The following is an 18,887-nucleotide window of genomic DNA, read 5'->3' as shown; positions in this document are numbered from 1 at the left end:
AAATGATTAACAGACATGTTGAGTTGTCCAGGGCTTCCTCAGCACTGCCATTTGAATGATGATTATCAAAGCCTGTGTCTCAGATTTAAAGTGAAAACAAATGCACTGATGCATGTTTTGATTCCTTTTTTTTTACATTTAGTTGTAAATTCTTTTGGATGAATGTTCAGTGATCTAAACTAAAGATAGGCTAAAAAAATGGTTCTTGAAAGATTCTTTGCTTCCGAATAAGGTTTCTCCGTGAGCCCTCTCTGACAGGGATGTACAGCACATTCAATCTTTTAAAATTATTCCTGTTATAGGCCTTGAGGCTTCATTTCAGTCCAAGGCCTGTTGTCTGTTTCCTTAAAGCTGTGGCAGCTGAAGATGAACGTCTATTTTTGAGGTTGTTTTCCTTAAAAACTCTCTTCCTGTTTGTCTGACATTCCAGTGCTGCATCACTATGGTCTTTGGGGATGAACTTTGCATTTTAATAGAGCGTGTATATGTGAGCATATAAAAAAAGATCCTTTATAAGAACACAAAATCTTGTGTAGGGTTTTTCAGTGTTTATTAGATAAGAGGCACCCAGTGAATGCAGTATGAGTGTGCAATATGAGGCAACAACGCATTCCTTTGCATCATATTTCTATTTAACTCAGCAGTTTTAAATGGAAAACGTTTTTTCTACATTTTAAAATGGATTTCAATGCACATTATGACTTTCTGTTGCTTTCCATTGGTCAATCTGTTGTTTTTTTGGTCACTGTTAGATTTCGTGGAAAATAAAAACAGGTTGAACCAGATTCTGGATTTTTCCACCTCATTATTTGGCAGTCTTATCTTAAAAATCCATGACGAGCAACAAGAATGTAATCCTACCTCCAGGTCAGACTGTAGAAAAACTTTTTTTTAATAATATTGAAATCTGATTAATTGAAATGAAATTTCACATTTTAAGTGTCTTTTTTGTTTAGCCGATTCAGTTCACTGTGACTGTTACACACATGGAATCTCCTGATTTATTTGACAACAAGCCTTTTATTTGGTGTCAAATAAAACTCTTGTTGTCATTTAACTCAGAGATCCTATGTTGTTCCATGGTCAGCTGTGCTTGCCACTGCAGATGATGATGGTGCTGTGTTTGTAAGCAGTATTTGCCCTCTGTTTAAATAATTAATATTTTCAGGATTTTATACTTAAAGATTATATTTATTTATACTTACCATTTATTTATACTTACCATATGTATTGTAATTACATGTTTGAGAAGCTACAGAGTACAGAGTGATTTTTCTCTGAAATCAAAAACCTAATTCATTAAGAATTATCTCTCCAAACACTGTTGTAAATTTTATTTACTCCTAAAATTAAAGCATAGCTTTGGTGTCATATAATGATGTTACTGGGATGAATATGGCATGAAATGCAATCATTTTCTTTACTATTAAATCATTGGTCATTCTGAGATCATCTCCAGTCCTAAAGTAAACAAAAAAAAATACAACTGAAACTGTAGTCATGATATAGTAAATGTCACATAATGTGGAGGATTAGATTGTTCAGCGTAGGCAGAATATGATTCTGTATTTTCCATCAAGCTGTAGCAGTGAGAGTCATGTTCTTTGCTGTGCTGTTCTGAAGGTCATATAATACAGAGGTTGTGCAATATATCACATCTGGTTTCATTCATTTATCTTTCTGTAATTGCGTTATTCTGCTCAAATTTGTGGGGGAACTGCATCGCACTCAATGTGGGAATACATCTTAGCTGGGACACCAGTTCATCACAGGGCATCATGCACACACACTCACCTCGGGGCAGTTTAGATTCACCGAAACCTTCTGTTAAAGGGATGTGGGAGGAAAACAAAATTCCAGAGGAAACCCAATCAGACATGCTGAGTACATGCAAAACTCCACACAGACAGTAAATCACACTCAAGTTTAACAATTCCTAGGATTATAGATTAGCAGTGTAACTACTGGTCTATTGTATTGTACCATTTCAATATGAAGCTCTAAGCAATATTTCAAACAGTCTGCATAATAGTAGGTTGTTCCTTCTTAAATACTACTTATGTTCTATAAGGTGAAGTAATTATATATATATATTTTCTATTTAATTATGCTGTTTACCAAAATTAATATTCCTGAGCTAGCATACTAGCATACTAAAGTGCTAGAATAAAGTCTGCAGCAAGCAAGATCTATAATATTCACCCAAATCTTTAAGGTCTGGAAGAATTTTGTTTCTAAGTCATGTAGCTGAAGGCTAATGGTTGTTCTCTGAAACTAGATAAAAAAAATTTAGCCACACAGGCACACGTGTGTGCAGGTTAAAGAAATCGCAATACAAATGTTTATAAACGCAGATAGTGTTGAGAAACAGGTTATTTTCTATATTGTATTTCATTATTATCAAAGATCTGCCCCATCACCATTGTGCCACCTCTTGCTGTAGTCTCTTAATTATTATTTCAATTATTTGCTAGATTGTGAATCAATAATTGCCTGGAAACCTTGCTAGCTGCACCAAGTGTATGCTCTCTGTGACCATTTGGAGTCTTTATTGCTTTTATTCAGAATCGATTTGTCGGAACGAATAATATATACATAATGTAGTGTGTTTTTAGCAGATTACAGACTTCCATATTTATTCACAGTTTCTGGTTTGGAACAATTTTATCTATTGTGTCTATTGATGGTCTTGTGTTTTGCCTATTCCAGGTCTGTTCATACAAAACAATCCTGTTGGAGAGATGTAACCCTCTCAGACCTGGCCTTGGCTGTCCTTATGGTTCATTTTGCTGTGCTAGTGAGAAGTCTGTATGCTGGGGTTTGAAACAGTGTGGGCTGATCAGATTGCCCTGGGTGTCCTTGTAAGCATTTTTAATATTTGCTTACACTTGATTGAAGTTCTCCACTTTGATAAAGATTTCATCTGGATGTTTGTTGTGTATTAACAGTGCAGCTGTGCTAGTGCTAACATAGCACTAGTTTGCACCGGAATGTGCACAGCCAGGATAATAATAACAGCCGACTCCTTCAGCGTGTAGAAAGGCCTATAGTTTCAATGACAGATTTTCACCATCTGGAGAACAATGTTGTTCAATTATTTTTGAGTGTTCCGGTCACTATTAATGTTAGCTCGGGCCTTTAGGCTCAATAGCAGCATCAGAATCCTTGAGATTAGATAGGTTTCTGTAAATCTGTAGTATACCAAATTTTTTTATACTCTGAGTAATCAATCTAAATGATAGCCAAAAAAAAAAAAAAAGATTATATGAAACAATTTATCTAACAGTCATTGCTTTGCAGTCTTTTATGTGGAATGATTAAAATCCATTGATGAAACACGGGTAAAACATTTCTCTTCTGCTCTTGCAGGACAGGTTACATGCTGGAAAGCAGTATGTGTTATTGTTTTGGTTGCACATTAGCCAGATGTGGTACAAGTTATTCAATAACTTTAAAATTATAAACATCAAGGTTATGTGGGTTATGTATGATGGTTATTGGTGCTCTATAATTAAACATGCAGTTCTAAAAGATCATCTGAAGATCAGATACTAGCCATACCAGCTACTGATTACAGGTCTGCTGGTAAGATGAACTAATAAAGGGCATGGCTAGGATTCCACATCAAAATAATTTCTTTTTAATAAAATGCAGCCAATGTTTTCATTTATAATGCATTTCCTGGATAGAATTAAATTGAAACCATTGTGCCATTTTATTGCCTTTCATTATATGTGTAACACTGAAACCATTGAAAAAATTAGCTTTTGGCTCCCCATTGCCTGGTTTATGATTGACCCAAACCCTGGACCCTTGTTCCACACTCATTTATGACTGAGATTTTACACCCCGAGAGCACAGTCCAAAGATTAATGTGCAGTGCTATATGTGTGTGCAATATGTGATCTATTCTTTAAAGATAGTGAACAAACAATCAACTATTTTGATTCTTGCATTATTCTGTATTATTTTATTAATAGCTGCAGTGCAGGGGATACATGTCACTCCACTCAAAAGCACATATCCTGAGAAGCCATGTTAGAGACCAAACCAGACGGAAGCAGATACATAAGACTTTCCTGAGTAAAACTCTGAGCAAGACTTTCCTGGGCAAAACTCTGACAGACCACACGTCACAAGGCTCTGAATCACTACTCAGTGTGATTCATACTGTAACCTGCATCACATCCTCAGACTGCTTTTATATTACATTCATATCTTATCCTGACACTACACTATGTCAGACAAAGTTCCACTTGAATAAAATGTACTTTGTATAAGTAAGGAACAAGGCATGATTGGGTTTGCTAGAAACCACTGACAGGGTGGTGTGATAGTGGTCGTGATGGCTGTTACCACACCACAGTTGACTTACTAATAACCCCACATCTCAAAGTGTTATATTTCAAGTTGTTTTTCCAATTTTGCAAAATGTTTCGCTAATTTTGTTAATGAACAACATATTGAACCATGTATACCTACAAATAATGTTGTATTTAGAATATCTGCAAGACAAGTTAGTTCCTGTTATTACTTAATGTAATACTTTGCTCTTGTCACTTCCGAACATTTGTCCTCTCATCCACTTCTCTTTTTTTACTCTCTGTAAATTAATAGGAAACAAATTGCAGAAAGCATATTATAATGAGTATATTTCTACTAATTTGTGAAACTTTTTTTTCCAATTTTTGTTCAATTAATATATAAAACAAAATCAATTTATAAGATTATGTTGATATACAAGTCCCAAGAAATTTGCATGCATGTATGTATGTATGTATGTATGTATGTATGTACAGTATGTATGTATTTGTTCGGTTGTTTGTTTAAATAAAATGTTATAAATCTGAAATAAGAAATCTTATAAATTTGCACAAAATCTCAGACATGGATGCACTCTCATACATTTGAAGGTCAAAAATACACAACAATATACAAAAGTCTTAAGCTCCCCTTTTATTTAAAACATTATACATTGTACATTTTCAAAAACAGACAATTGTGTGCAAAATTCTGAAATGCGTGTATCTTTGAACAGTAAGAGGACATCTGCATAAGGAGACCTTGATCTAGAAAGGAAGGCGTGAAGAGACGGATCCTGTTCATTCAAATACAACACGGGTGAAAGTCCATCACTCTTATCTTTATATGCTCTTTCATCCAAGTCTCAAGCCTTAGGGCTTCCATTACACTTCCCCTTCTATAAAAGTCTCTAAATACAAATTTTGAAAGACTATGTCTGAGATCACATAATAAAAAGAAGGGATCCTTTTAATTTAAAATTGGAAGTAAACAGAAAGTTCAACAATTTTGAAATTAAAATTTCAAAAACAAAGAAAATAAATATTCAGCATCTTGCATATTAAAAACTCTAATGCAAGACTTGAACTATTTCTAGGTCCACATTTAAATGTGTACAGATGGTCAAATGGGCCTAATCGCTTCTATTGAATCATGTGTTCAGAGGACGCTCTAATGGATTTGAGCTAAAATAAATCATAACATTTTGCAGACACTTCTTTAGTCCATGCCAGCTCGAGTGCACACTATCAAAGCAGAAAGGGGACATAAAAATACTAAGCTACTAATCTATGAAATTCTCTGAAGTCATTGTTAACAATTAAATGTCATGACCTTTTGTTCTGACCCCAGTGTCCTAACATTCTGGCATATACAAAGAAAAGAATTGACTTATTTAAGACAAATGAATGCCCCTTCTTCTTCTTCTTCTTCTTCTTCTTCTTCTTCTTCTTCTTCTTCTTCTTCTTCTTCTTCTTCTTCTTCTTCTTCTTCTTCTTCTTCTTCTTCTTCTTCTTCTTCTTTTTGGGTGCTCCTGAAGATGTTCTTGATTTTGATCATAACGCTGGACCAGCAAAGGAACGTGTTCATGCAAATGACAGGACACATCCGTCTCACACGTCTTACATACTGCTTGCTGGGTGCAGTAAAATAAGTTACTGCTAAATAAAGTATGTTTATTGCTATGTTTTATAACTATGAGTGAGATATGAGATGGTGAGTAGCCCTTTCACTTACATTTCAAAGTAAAGTTATTCTACTCTGCATTTCTTCAGTATTTAATTGTGGTTTAATAGAAAATAGAAATTGATAGTTGATTAGCATGAGTTGGGATAGCTCTATTGTGAATGTGATCCTTATTAGTGCTGCAGCCAGCTCACACCATAGCAGCATTGTACGCTGTACACACACACAGACACACAGACACGCAGACACACAGACACACACAGACACACACACACACACACACACACACACACACACACACACACACACACACACACACACACACACACACACGCACACAATTAGGGGGTAGGGTAATGTAGGAGTAAATACAGTAATTGTAAGAAGGATGAATATGAGCCATTTATAGACAGTGTATATAAAAAGTCTACACCCATGATAAAATTGCAGGTTTTTGTGATATAAAAATGAAACCCTACACTACTAATACACTACTGTATATGTAAATGTTTATGGACCATCACTTGCTTGTCGAATATCCCTTTCATGATTTTGTCCACCCTTTGCAGATGTAACCTCCAGTCATCCGAGGAGGATTTCCACTGGTTTATAGAGTGTGGCTGTGGGGATTTGTGCCTCATTCAGTCACAAGAGCATTAATGATGTCAGGCACTTATATCATGAGAAGATCTCTGGGTGCAGTGAGTGTTCTAGTTCCTCCCAGTGGTGTTCAATGGGGTTAAAGTCTTCTTCCACCTTCATTGACCTTGCTTTGTTCACAGCGGCATTGTCTTATCCCTTCCACTGAAACATGTGTTAAGACAACTCTCAGATGATATTGATCTAACATGGATATCAAGTTTTACATACAGTAAACTCATCCAAGCTTCAGTGCACATTGTCATTAAAGCAAAAGGAAGCACCTTAGCACACTAAGAAATTATGATTCATGTGAAAATTTATGTATTTTGATTCTATAAAATGCAATAAAAATTTGTAAAATTGTAAAGAATGCAAAATATAAGAATTCTCACAAGTGGTCTTAGACCTTTGGACCCCATAGTAGGTACCTAACACTGATTTTTTTTAGCATGTGAAACATATCCTGTTTTAAATACAAAATGAATAGTTGAACTACTTGCAAATTACATGGTCAAAAAGCACCCACTAGGAATAATTCATCAATAATTCACCGTGATACACATATTGAAATCTACACAACAGGCCAACTCTAAACACAAGCCAAACAGATTTTACACTTTCACAGAACTGCAGTTCTTAGGTGATGTTTTGGAAGCAGAAGGCAGTGGTTTAGCAATACCACTATACTTCCCCTAAAAAACTGCTTTGGCAACAAGTGAATGAGTGACCCTCACACACACACACACCCACACACCCACCCACCCACACACACACACAATACACAATACACACATATTCATGCACACACCTATACACAAACAAAATATGATTATTCTTCATTTTGCATACAATATATCCTCTGAACAAAAGAAATTCTTTAGTTAGAAAGTTAGAGAGCTCTAGCTACATAAGCACCTTTAAACATACAAAGAACCCACAGAATATACTTTTTAAAAATGAATATACTGATTATGTGCTTTATAACACCCTAAGAAAAAAATAAAAATAAAATAAAACACATCAATACCATGTGAAATTTACATATTTGGTCTTTCACACATTTTTCACATGAAGTGCCACTTTTCACGTGTATTGCCCTTTTATTTTTATTTATTTATTTATTTTCACGTGGTTTTCTTTACATTTTGTCACGTGTACCCCAAATTTTTTTTTTTCACTTTAACTTTTGCATTATCTTTTTTTCAAAATGAGGAATGAAAGCCCAGAATAAACTGTTTATCGAATTAGAAACTACAGGTGATGTGAACTCTATGATTATTTGTGGTGTGGTGGAATAATGAGGTGTTGGTGAAGGTGTCAGTGTTGCCCAATAGCAGTGGGACTGGCTTGTAGTGGGTTGGACTGGTTCGCTCAAGCCTTTAAAACACTCTGCATGAGACATCCTGTAGAAACCGCATACAACACGGCAGTAACTTTTGCTCGAGCTTTGCAGCACTTTCAGTAGCCTATTGGACATTTAGAAAGAACCGGTGAGTGACTTGTACCATGGACTTACTTTTAGTGTTGGGTTGGTTTTTGTTCCATTTTTACTTTTGTCTATAAGAATTATTTTCTGCTCGTGTTCGTTCTTTATAAGCTTGTTGATAGTTGGACCGGAGAAGTGTCCTATCATTGCCGTATTTACTCCATATTATGTTTTTACGTGTTGTTTACTTTGTTTGTTTGTTTGTATTTTCCTCTTTCTTGCGCGTGACGTTGGTGTTGTTGCTGTATACACGTGCGTAATGGCGCGTGCGCGGTTTTTTACGCACATGTAAACGGTCTATTTCTAAATAGACTCCTACCTTGAATTTCTCTCTTTTCCGGTGTTTTTTTTTTTGTCCCCTGCCAGTGTTCATGTTTATTCGAGAAAGTGCCCACTACATTCAGGCAGAGAGCTGTCCGTGATAATTCAGTGGTTGTGTTGTGACACTAGATATCAGAAGGTTATGAGTTCAAATCTCACCCTTGTGCAAGACTCTTAACCTTCAACTGCTCTACCGTTTACTAACCATCATTTCTTTTGCATTCTGGTTTTTATGAGGAAGCTTTAAAAATTTAGAAAACTAGAACTGTTATCCATGAAATTTGTCTATTTACTTCTTTTATTTACATTTTATTTTTTGCAAAATCTATGAAAGAGATCCGAATATCCAAAACTGATCTGATATGTTGACATGTAACAAAGTTATTGCAAGGCAAAGAGATTGTTGGATCAGCTGAAATATATTAAAACTGCTCATTTTATCCATCAAAGCTTTCAGGACAATATTGGCCATTTATCTCCAGCTCTTTATCATTTAGTCTTCAGGGTATACAAACTCTGTGAAGTGTGTGAGGTCAAAAATAAATGCTTTTTTTGTTGATTTTGTAGTAATTATTATTATTATTATTATTGTTGTTGTTGTTTTATTTATTTATTTATTTATTTATTTAATTTGAGCAATATTGACTTATTTTGAGCTTATTTTAGATTTGATAATATTTATGCAATTTATTTTGTTGCTACTGTAATTTAGGGTAGTAGGTTTTGTAAGCATAAAACTATAGACATGATTCACTGATGTGTAGTTTGTATTTCCGAAACCACACCCTACTCATTATACAGTGCTTTACAGAGATATTTCTGCCTTATAATTCAAGAACAGAAGAATGCACTGCTTTCGGTTCATATCCATATAATGCAGACTAGATGATGTAGAATGTCTGTTAGCCTTTTTTTGGTGTTTGTAAAAAAAAAACACCTCCTATTGAAAACTCCTATTGAAGAGGCTCCTTTTGAAGAGGCTAGTTTAAAGATAGAACACCAACTTTATGCTGTGAATCTTAATTCCTGCCGTAATTTACTTGTTTTTACATAATGGTAAGTCCAAGTGTAACGCTATATCAGGCCTCATGATATGGAACATTAAATAAATAACCAAATACCAAGGGAGGGATCATTGCCCATGCAGATGCCAGGTGTCATACTTTATGGCCTCAGTTATAATTTAGCTTAGTGTAAAGTTTAAAATAATTTGTCTCATGTGAACACAAGCGAGGAAACTTCAATGTCGTCAATACAGATGAAGATTCCTTTTTTTATACGACATGAACTAAAATGTGAAGTGTGTCGAGTACATTGACTATTTACTTTTGCATGTTATCTAAGCATTAATTGTTTAAACTGTGACAAAATTATGAATGTCTGTAACCTTTTATTTGTTTAATAGATGCTCAGTTTACTAGATCATTTCTTAAAATGCGTTCTTGAAATAAAGTCTCATTTCCCATTGAAAGAGTGGTTGGTAAAGAAGCAAAATCTAGCAGCGATGAAAAGGAACTGATACCGGTATTAGGCAGATTACCAATAGACCTAATAGGCAGAGATATATCCTGGAACTGTGTTTATAATATTCACATTTCTCAAAGTGATTATTGGCATCAGTGCACCCATAAAAGGAGAATAAATATAAAGGTGACTAACCAATCTTATACCAAGCAATTATACATGAAAATTTATTAAGTCATATGAGATGACTTATAAATTATGCACATAATCATTGATGTCACGGTTGAGCCTTTCCTCTATGTCAGAACCACACTGAGCAGGTGGCCCTGTATGTTTTTATGAAACAGGGAGGTTAATGTCTTAACCAAGTGCATGCCCTGTTCTCATGCATCACAGCATGTTGCTCTCACTGAGGCTTAACTGACTGAGCTTTTTTTTATTTTTTGCTCCCAGGTAAACAATTAACTAGGATAGACAACAAGTGCACAGGATTGGAAAGTAGCGAGCAACCTAGGTGTCAAAATGCTAAATTATCTTCTAACTGACTTGTGTGATTTACAGTGAAATCAAGGGGCTGCTATAGAACCAAGAAAGGTTTCATTATGAATTTTATTTTGGCTTTCATGTGACTTTTCGTTATAAGGCATTATTCAGTTCTCACGTGGACTTGAGCAGGAATGTGTGTGGGGGATGAAGCCATACACCTCCACAGATGATAAATCATGTTCTCTGACCCACAGGATCACTCCTTGAAAAAGTGACCTAGCATGAACTTTATATTAACAGGCAGTTGTAACACAAAGGCTTTTAACATCTCTTCAAAGCCAAGCTGTGGTAGTGTAAAAGGGGCGGAGTGCACGGAGGGAGTCGTTGGAAGAGGCTGTGTCACTGGCTTCCTCTGTGCAACGTCCAGGCCTTGCTATAGAGGAAAAGCCTGACTGGTGACCTTTAGAAACCTCTTTGCCAGACAAAGAGCCTGTTCAATCTCTCGGTCCATTTACATGCACAGCAACATTCCGGCTGCCATCCTCCATAAGTGCCAGCATCAATGTTGTCTAATTGCGTTATTTCCCCCTTCTGCCCGAGTTAGTCTGTTTTGAAATTGGGTCCGTACAGAAGACTCATTCAGGATCGTGCAAAAAAAACCCCACCTAAACAATAGAATTTATTCAGACGGATATTTTAAAGCTAAATATTATTTTTCTTTTGTATTGAAAACAACTACAAACAGACATACACTTGAATCCTGAATATGTTTATTCTGATGTCTTATAAATAGTAGACAGTCGAGAATAATGAAAGGAAATATGTACTAGATGTACTTCCTGCTTACAATCAGGATCTAAAAAAAGAGATGTACGGTAAACATAGTAACAGTGCCAGCTAGAGACATGTAGCATCTGTTAATCTTATAATAATTCATTCCGTATTTCTTTTTTTTTTTTCCTTTCCTTTTTTTTAATTTTTAAAAAAAATTTTTTTAAAACATATTGCAAAATCTTCTGATTTGAAGCTGTATTAACACCCTTTTTCTTCTAATAGGTGTCTCTAAAACTGAAAATGGAGGAGATCCAGATTGAGACAAGACATTTGCTTGACAAGGACCTCCAGGTATGGTTTTGATTAATAGACTCTTTTCTTTAAAACAAATCCATTCTTTCTTTTTACACTCCAGTTAAACTTTTTTTTTTTCCCCAGGGATTAAGAGAAGCTGTTCAGCAGCTTGAGATAAAGGCAAGTCTCTTATCATTTTTTATATTTTGCTCGACTTGCAGTTTTATATTCAATGAGATACTATGCACTAAGGCTTTTCCAGACATGATAAAAAATTATTTTGAATCCAATTTCAGTTTGTAGCAATTTGTAGTTTTGTGTCCATTGCCCAAAAGCAGCTTCACAGAAATCCTGATGTTCATTTACATCAGCATTGTTGGACTATAAATCACTGCATACTGGGATTAACATCCTTAAACTTCTACAACTGATATACTCTGAAGTTATGATGTGTTGAAAGTATGTTGAAGATTTCCTGGGATAAACCGAAGACAGCTTTTATGATTACAGAAGCAGTTCTCAGATAGACAACAATTTGGGTTGATTTTCAAAATCTTGGAAATTGCCATCTGGTGGTACAAAATGTTCAGTTTGCATAAAAAAAATTAACATCATAACATTCATAGGCTTAGTGCAAAGTGTGTGTGTGTGTGTGTGTGTGTATATATATCAAATTCAAAAGATAGTAAAAAAGTCAAGTCAAATAGTAAATAGTTTATATTTAACCACTCAGTATTAAATAAGGTTAAAATTATTTTTGCTTGAATGTGCATCAAATAAATATTATGTCTTAATATCCCTCTTATTGAATTTCGAATGCTGGACAACTCCATGTTGCATATATATATGCATTGCCAATTATATGATTAAAATTTTTTTTATACATTTGAAGGTTCCATACCTGAACTGTACCTTCCTTTTAAGTTGTCACAATGAATAAGGAGAACTACACTCATCTAAAATAAGTTTTCAGTCATTTCATATTTCTGATTAACATTGATTATGAATCAGGAAAACATGTTTGGACCGATTCTTGTGGAGCATCAGATGATCTCATGCAGCATCATGCCAGTGTCTTGCAGAGTGGCCTTGGACTTGTGATGTGAGGGAATGCAACAGCTTGCCCTCCCCTGCTGACCCCTACAGATTAGAGTGATCAGATTCCAGGTCATGTGTTTATTATGTAGCCTGCAGTGACGTGGGAGGCAAGAGGATGCAGCAGCCATCTGCCCAGAACTGGTTTAGGCTGCTGGCAGTTTTCTCATGTAGGGCTCGTATTCTTTAAGGGGATTAGCAGTTATGGGCAGACAACATGTGTTTGTCTTCAGTCAGCAGCAACGAAGGAGCACAGGATGTTTATCTCCTGGTTTTGTGTCAACTATTGTATTCTCATAAATATTCATCTGTTCTGTTTTAGAGATTTATGTACATTGGGTGAGGTGTGATTGATCTTAAAATTGAACCACATATGTGGTATATATGGTGCAGTGATGATGTGTCATGTCATCTTTGTATCTCTCTTTAGTAAGTATACACCAACAATGGATTCCACAAAAAAGAACAATTAGAATATAATTTTTATAGAGCCGTTCATATTTTATAGATATACAGAATTGGGGTATCAAAGACTTGGTACAATATCAGTTAAAGGAAACACTTGCAAAATGTTAGCATTAAAAACACTTGAGGGAATAGAGTCTGGTTTGTGGTCTGTGAGCTTGGTGATATTTAGCCAGAGCCTCTCCAACAACCACTACTTAGAGGGGTTCTGTCTGTCTGTCTGTCTGTCTGTCTGTCTATCTAAGTCTGCAAGAAAAAAATGGAGGAAAGGTTTAGAAACAACTGTCTAGGCTCTGTACTGACCACGTGTCAAAAAAGTGATCTTCTCATTTCTACTTCCCTTTTCAGCTATTGAAAAGGGAAGTAGATATTGAAAATGCCTCAGTTTGGGAAAAAATATAATGGAAATATATTATGGAATCATAGAATCATTTTATTTAGTAAGTAGTTCAAAGCAAGTTCATCACATGCATATTTGACCTCAAGACCAGCTTGTTATAGTGTATTCACATTTCCTTGAATGATGAACTCCACTCCACGGTAAATAGGCCTTGAAGTTTCCGATGGCCGAATATTCAAGTTGTCTGATACGGTCTGATCCAATTTACAGATCTCTTCAACTGGAATTATCTTGTTTTGGTCATGGTGCAAAGCATGCTGGGAGTGAGGGGCTTATGAAGAGGAGTGGCAGCAGGGGTATAAAGGCTTGAGCGCAGATGCAAAAGCTTACATAGCGCTTATATTCAATTGGATCTTTACCTCGTTAGTTGCTCTTAGTCTTTCTACTACCAGCAACCAGCTGTTGAAATGGTACTTGAGGATTCAGAATCGGAGCCAGTGTTTGAGATCGAAGTTTTTGTGAGTACAGGCTCTACTAATTGGTGCTCCAGCTGTTGAATGAGGATTATTTATCCTGTTTGGAAATGTGGTCACAGACAACGTTTGTTGATAAATATTTGGATTTGAGGCAGATTCCGTGTATGTAGTATTATACATGATGAAGGGCAGGATGGTTAAAATTAGTACTGTGGTTAAATATCTGAAAGGATGCAGTCACTGTTTGATGATCTGTGACTAAATGGGTTGAGAGTCCATTAGTGATGTTTACTCTGTATGACATGCTTACATTTTCAATGTTGAACAATGTTGAACAAAAAAAAAATGTTTTTTTTACTGTCTTCTTAGTCGTTTCATTTAATTCTATGCTTCCAATACAAAAAATGTCCAGTTTGCACAAATGCATTGTACAAATAGATTTACATTATGGTTCTTCCTTTACAGGAGCATGATGTTGAGACGCCACATGGCAGAATCCACTGTACCATGAAGGGAGTCCCTAAAGGAGACCGACCTGTCATTCTCACCTTCCACGACATTGGATTGAACCGTAAGTTTCACAGTTAACGTTTCCTCATTTTGCACAACTTATATGCTGTAAATATTCCACTAAAATAGACTTTTCTGTCTAAAGACAAGACCTGCTTTGACACATTGTTCCAACATGAGGACATGGCGGAGATCATGCAGCACTTTGCTGTGTGTCATGTGGATGCACCAGGACAGCACGAAGGTGCCAATACTTTTTCCACCGGGTAAGCTGGAAATTGAACTAGGTTAGGCAACACACAGCCTTTGACTTTTTATTCTTTGAGCACTGACAGTTGTGTTCAGCCTCTGTTAATGATTTAGCCTACACCTTGACCTATATTGCGTTAAATCTGTTTTAAATCAAAATGCTATCATATTGTAGATGAATGAACAGTTATATAGTTCAGAGTTCGAATGTTTGTTTACTCCAGGGTTGTAAAGTGTGTGTGTGTGTGTGTGTGTGTGTGTGTGTGTGTGTGTGTGTGTGTGTGTGTGTGTGTGTGTACAATGTACCTCCTATTATATAAATTGATCTGCATCATGCAGTAATCCAAAATAATCTCAATATCAACAGGACAATATTCTGAAAAATGTTTTGTTATGACTTATGATTTGAAGAAGGCCGTGTTATACCAGGAGATGTATATCAGGAATAATTTTGTGCTATAGGTGTAAAAATATTTGCCTTAATTGTATGTTATTAATGTAAACTCTGTATTTTTGTATCATTGATGTACTTTAGATATGAGTATCCTTCTATGGACCAGCTCTCTGAGACACTTCCTCTGGTCCTGAAACATTTTGGGTAACATTGCATTCTGTTTATTGCATCGTGTTTTTCAGTCATACGTTTGAAAAACTAAGGATTTTTCAATGTAACTTGCTTTTGTTTTTGTGGCTGTATAGTCTGAAGAGTGTGATCGGGATGGCGGTCGGAGCCGGAGCCTACATTCTTGCAAAATTTGCTGTGAGTTGCCACTTTTATTAATCTGATACTTTTTGAAAATTTAATCAAACCTGGATTAAAAGCAGAACGAGCTCGTATAATGTACCTGTTATTGTTCCACCTTTATTGTTTTTGCTTTGTTTAGCCTCTAAAGAATGTTCCAGGTTACAAGTGGTGCGCTCTGTAGGGAGTCCTGATCTGATTCTTTTGAACCTTTTAACACTTCACTCTGTTTTGCTACATGCATCCAGTTTTAAATGTATTTAAAGAGTGTTTAAATGTCAGAGAACCTTAAATTTCTGTTTTGTTCTGTTTTTGTTTTTCCAGCTGGACTACCCTAAAATGGTGGAGGGTATCGTTTTGATCAACATCAATCCCTGTGCTGAGGGCTGGATGGACTGGGCTGCACAAAAGGTGGTGATTATTATTATTTTTTAAATAAACCATTCCATAACATTGATTTGTTAATGACATTATACTTTTATCTCAACGCCTGTTCTAGATAAACTCCTCTGAATTATTCAGTAATTACAATGAAACTACTAGAAAAATCTGACCACACTCCTAGAACATTGGTTTATGTGGTTAAATAGTTACGTCCGTTAAGAGTGTAACCTAAGTAACCTTTTATAATTACACCGTATTACAGATCAGTGGATGGACTCATGCCATGCCCGACATGATCATTAGCCACCTATTTGGAAAAGTGAGTCTGAACCCAGTTTGTTGACATTTGGGTTTGTTTTTTTTTAGTTTTTTAATGTACATTTTTGGGGTTGGTTTTAGGAGGAAATTCAAAACAACCACGACCTGATTGGCACATACCGCCACCACATCTTGAATGACATGAATCAGTACAACCTGCATCTCTTTGTCAAGGCATACAACAGGTGAATAGAGACTGAAACTGTTACCATAAAAACTTGGTCATATTTGGTTATTAAAAAATGACTGACATTTGTGTTTCTGCTACGTAGCCGAAGAGACTTGGAAATTGAGAGGCCTGTTCCTGGAGGAAACATTAATGTCAGAACTCTCAAGTGAGTTCACAGCATTGACTGGATTTTGTCTTAGTCAGTGTGTACTAATTATATGTCCTAATGATTTGGTGATGCTCTGCTTTCAGGTGCCCCTCTCTCCTTGTAGTTGGAGACAGCTCTCCTGCAGTGGATGCTGTGGTATGTCTACGTTCTTATCAATACTCCACAAGACGATTTAAAACAAAACGTTATCATATTGGAGATGAATGAACAGTTACATAGAATGTTTGTAACGAGTGACATTTATGAATTCTTTTGCTGCAGTTTGTAAAACCTTCATAAAATGGTTAACAACATATTTAGAGCTTCTAGCATTTCTGTGATTGATTGTATTTTTTCACAGGTGGAGTGCAACACAAAGCTGGACCCGACCAAGACCACACTGCTCAAGGTGAGTAAGCGTTCTCACGTTCTCTGGCTCTTTAATCCAGCCCCCTATTCATAGCCTGTATGGAAAAGTCAGGAGCTGATAAGATTCCGATAGCTCAGCACCTGGTGACTGATTTACCCAGTGTGCATTGAGACTTGAGATTTTCATGGTTCGACCAAGGGCAGAATTCTTCTCCAGTTGACCTAGTTTTCTTTTCCTGACCCTTGTTGCCATGGGGAAAGCAGGTTTATAATGGCTCAACTGCCTCATTTGCTCCTGATGATAAGTGTTGTGAATAAGCTAGTTAATGGAACACTTAATGGTTAAGAAATTCATGCTGATAGCAGTGTTGTTTTCAGGTCTGTGAAAGCTTGGAGCAGTAAACTCCTTTGTCCTTTTTTCTCACTTTCTTCACAGATGGCTGACTGTGGCGGCTTGCCTCAGGTTGACCAGGTATGTTGACTGTTTAGATTTCAAGTCTCATTGACAGGATCTGCAGGATAGAGATTATAATTATGAATCTATGGCAGCTTAAGAACCTGAAATGGTGGTTCTAATACAATCAGGTGTGACCTGTCTTCTTTCTCATTTTATTCACAGCCTGGAAAACTGACTGAAGCCTTTAAATACTTTATACAGGGAATGGGCTACAGTAAGTATTTAAACATCAATTACACCTCAACCTCAACTTCTGAGACAGCTCAGAGGTTTATTCTGGTTAGCTTTTCTGCTACCTAGTGGTAGTACTGCGCAAGTGACATCTAACCAAATATCAGAAACGATATAAAAGTTTAACCTCTTAAACTCAACATGTGAGTGCATGTCCTCTCCTCACCATTTTCACATTACATCAATAAAGCTTTGATTGTGTCTATGTACCTATTATATAGGTACTACATATATAAATATTAGGGCACGTGTGTATAATGACTTATGAGGATAGCACTGTTGTGTACCGGGTCTCTAGTTTCCTACCATCTCCCAAACACGTGTCAGTAGGTGAACTGGCTACTTTATATTTAAAATAGGTGTGAATGTGTCTTCCCAGGATGGGCTCTGGATCCAGTGTGACCCTGAGTTTACACTGTGAAATAAAGCTCTTACTGAAGACGGACAAATATAACTTAAGAGGCAAACAATTTTTAAGGACATGGATCACTTTCATGTTCTGAAGGTTTTATTTTTATTTTTTTGTCTGTTCTCTCTCAGTGCCATCAGCCAGTATGACTCGCCTGGTTCGCTCTCGCACTGCCTCCGGCTCCAGCGTCACCTCCTTCGAGGGCAACCGCAGTCGTTCCCACACCAACGAGGGCAGCCGCAGTCGCTCACACACCAACGAAGGCAGAGGTCGTGCCCACACCGCCGATGCCCAACGTGTGCGCTCCCACACCGACTCTGCGGACAACAACTCTGTGGGCCAGTCCACGCTCAAATCTACTGAAGTGTCATGCTAAAGCAACTCCGCCCTTCCCTAAACCCTGCCATGCACTTCCTTTAACATACCTTCTTTCTATTAACTCTATGTATGTGTGTTGTGTTGTCACAAAAATGCCCAGGAGTGCAGGCCACCAGCTTTGGGCACACACTCCTCCCAGAATACTACTGAACTAGTCAGAATGTATTATTTGAGGGATCCTCTGGGAAATTCTATATGAAGTAAAAATATTTGAGAGGGAAACTCTTCTAATCTGTTCATTTGCCCCCTTTTTGGTGGGTTGATTTATGCTTTATGCAGGAAACACAGCACAGAAACACTGTAAGTGAGAGAATGAGGTTTAGGAACAGTACAGGTTTGTATGTACTTGTACTTTGTACTTGTTAGTACTCTTCATGCATTATCAATTTACTTTCTTTGCATTCTCATTTATTTGATTGTAGTGACACTTATCTCACATGCCTGTAAATGGCAAAGTTTTTAACAGTAATGTATTTGCTTATTAGTTTTCAAAACTGGATTTATTTTCTGTATATTTTGAACATGATTGATGAAAGGATATGGTGGTGGATGTAAGGGTTGGCATTTTTCTGTGCTAGCTACCTTTAAAAATAAATGATGTGTGTACACAGGTTATTTTCCTTTTCATTTATCTCTGTCTTTATTCCCCATGTTTTTGGGGTTATATTTGTAACCTAGTTGTTCTTTAACATGAT

At 36.4% G+C, this 18,887-nt stretch overlaps 1 protein-coding gene and 1 long non-coding RNA gene across 3 annotated transcripts; both read left to right on the top strand.

The window, feature by feature from the left end:
* The first annotated feature begins 955 nt into the window (after nucleotides 1–955).
* LOC125140149 lies at nucleotides 956–4,737 on the top strand. Its single transcript, XR_007139393.1, has 3 exons — nucleotides 956–1,125; nucleotides 2,710–2,861; nucleotides 3,981–4,737. It is a non-coding gene; the product is annotated as an uncharacterized LOC125140149 (long non-coding RNA).
* Nucleotides 4,738–7,984: 3,247 nt separating this feature from the next.
* Nucleotides 7,985–18,807, top strand: ndrg1a (N-myc downstream regulated 1a). 2 transcript variants are annotated; one of them, XM_027175640.2, is made up of 16 exons: nucleotides 7,985–8,117; nucleotides 11,441–11,509; nucleotides 11,597–11,632; nucleotides 14,294–14,399; nucleotides 14,484–14,604; nucleotides 15,123–15,185; nucleotides 15,287–15,347; nucleotides 15,654–15,740; nucleotides 15,976–16,032; nucleotides 16,113–16,216; nucleotides 16,304–16,366; nucleotides 16,453–16,504; nucleotides 16,710–16,757; nucleotides 17,154–17,189; nucleotides 17,337–17,388; nucleotides 17,946–18,807. In XM_027175640.2, exons 2-16 carry the CDS (start codon nucleotides 11,459–11,461, stop codon nucleotides 18,188–18,190), a joined length of 1,182 nt encoding a protein of 393 aa, XP_027031441.1. In that variant the 5' UTR covers nucleotides 7,985–8,117; nucleotides 11,441–11,458; the 3' UTR covers nucleotides 18,191–18,807. The 2 variants fall into 2 exon arrangements, with proteins under 2 accessions (XP_027031441.1, XP_047663930.1); XM_047807974.1 differs by lacking the exons at nucleotides 7,985–8,117; nucleotides 11,441–11,509; nucleotides 11,597–11,632 and adding an exon at nucleotides 13,532–13,870.
* The last annotated feature ends 80 nt before the right edge of the window (nucleotides 18,808–18,887 follow it).

This window comes from Tachysurus fulvidraco, chromosome 24 (genome assembly GCF_022655615.1).
Source record: "Tachysurus fulvidraco isolate hzauxx_2018 chromosome 24, HZAU_PFXX_2.0, whole genome shotgun sequence".
NCBI lineage: Eukaryota > Metazoa > Chordata > Actinopteri > Siluriformes > Bagridae > Tachysurus > Tachysurus fulvidraco.
Note: the sequence above shows the minus strand (reverse complement) of the source record. Positions and strands in the feature narration are given on the sequence as shown.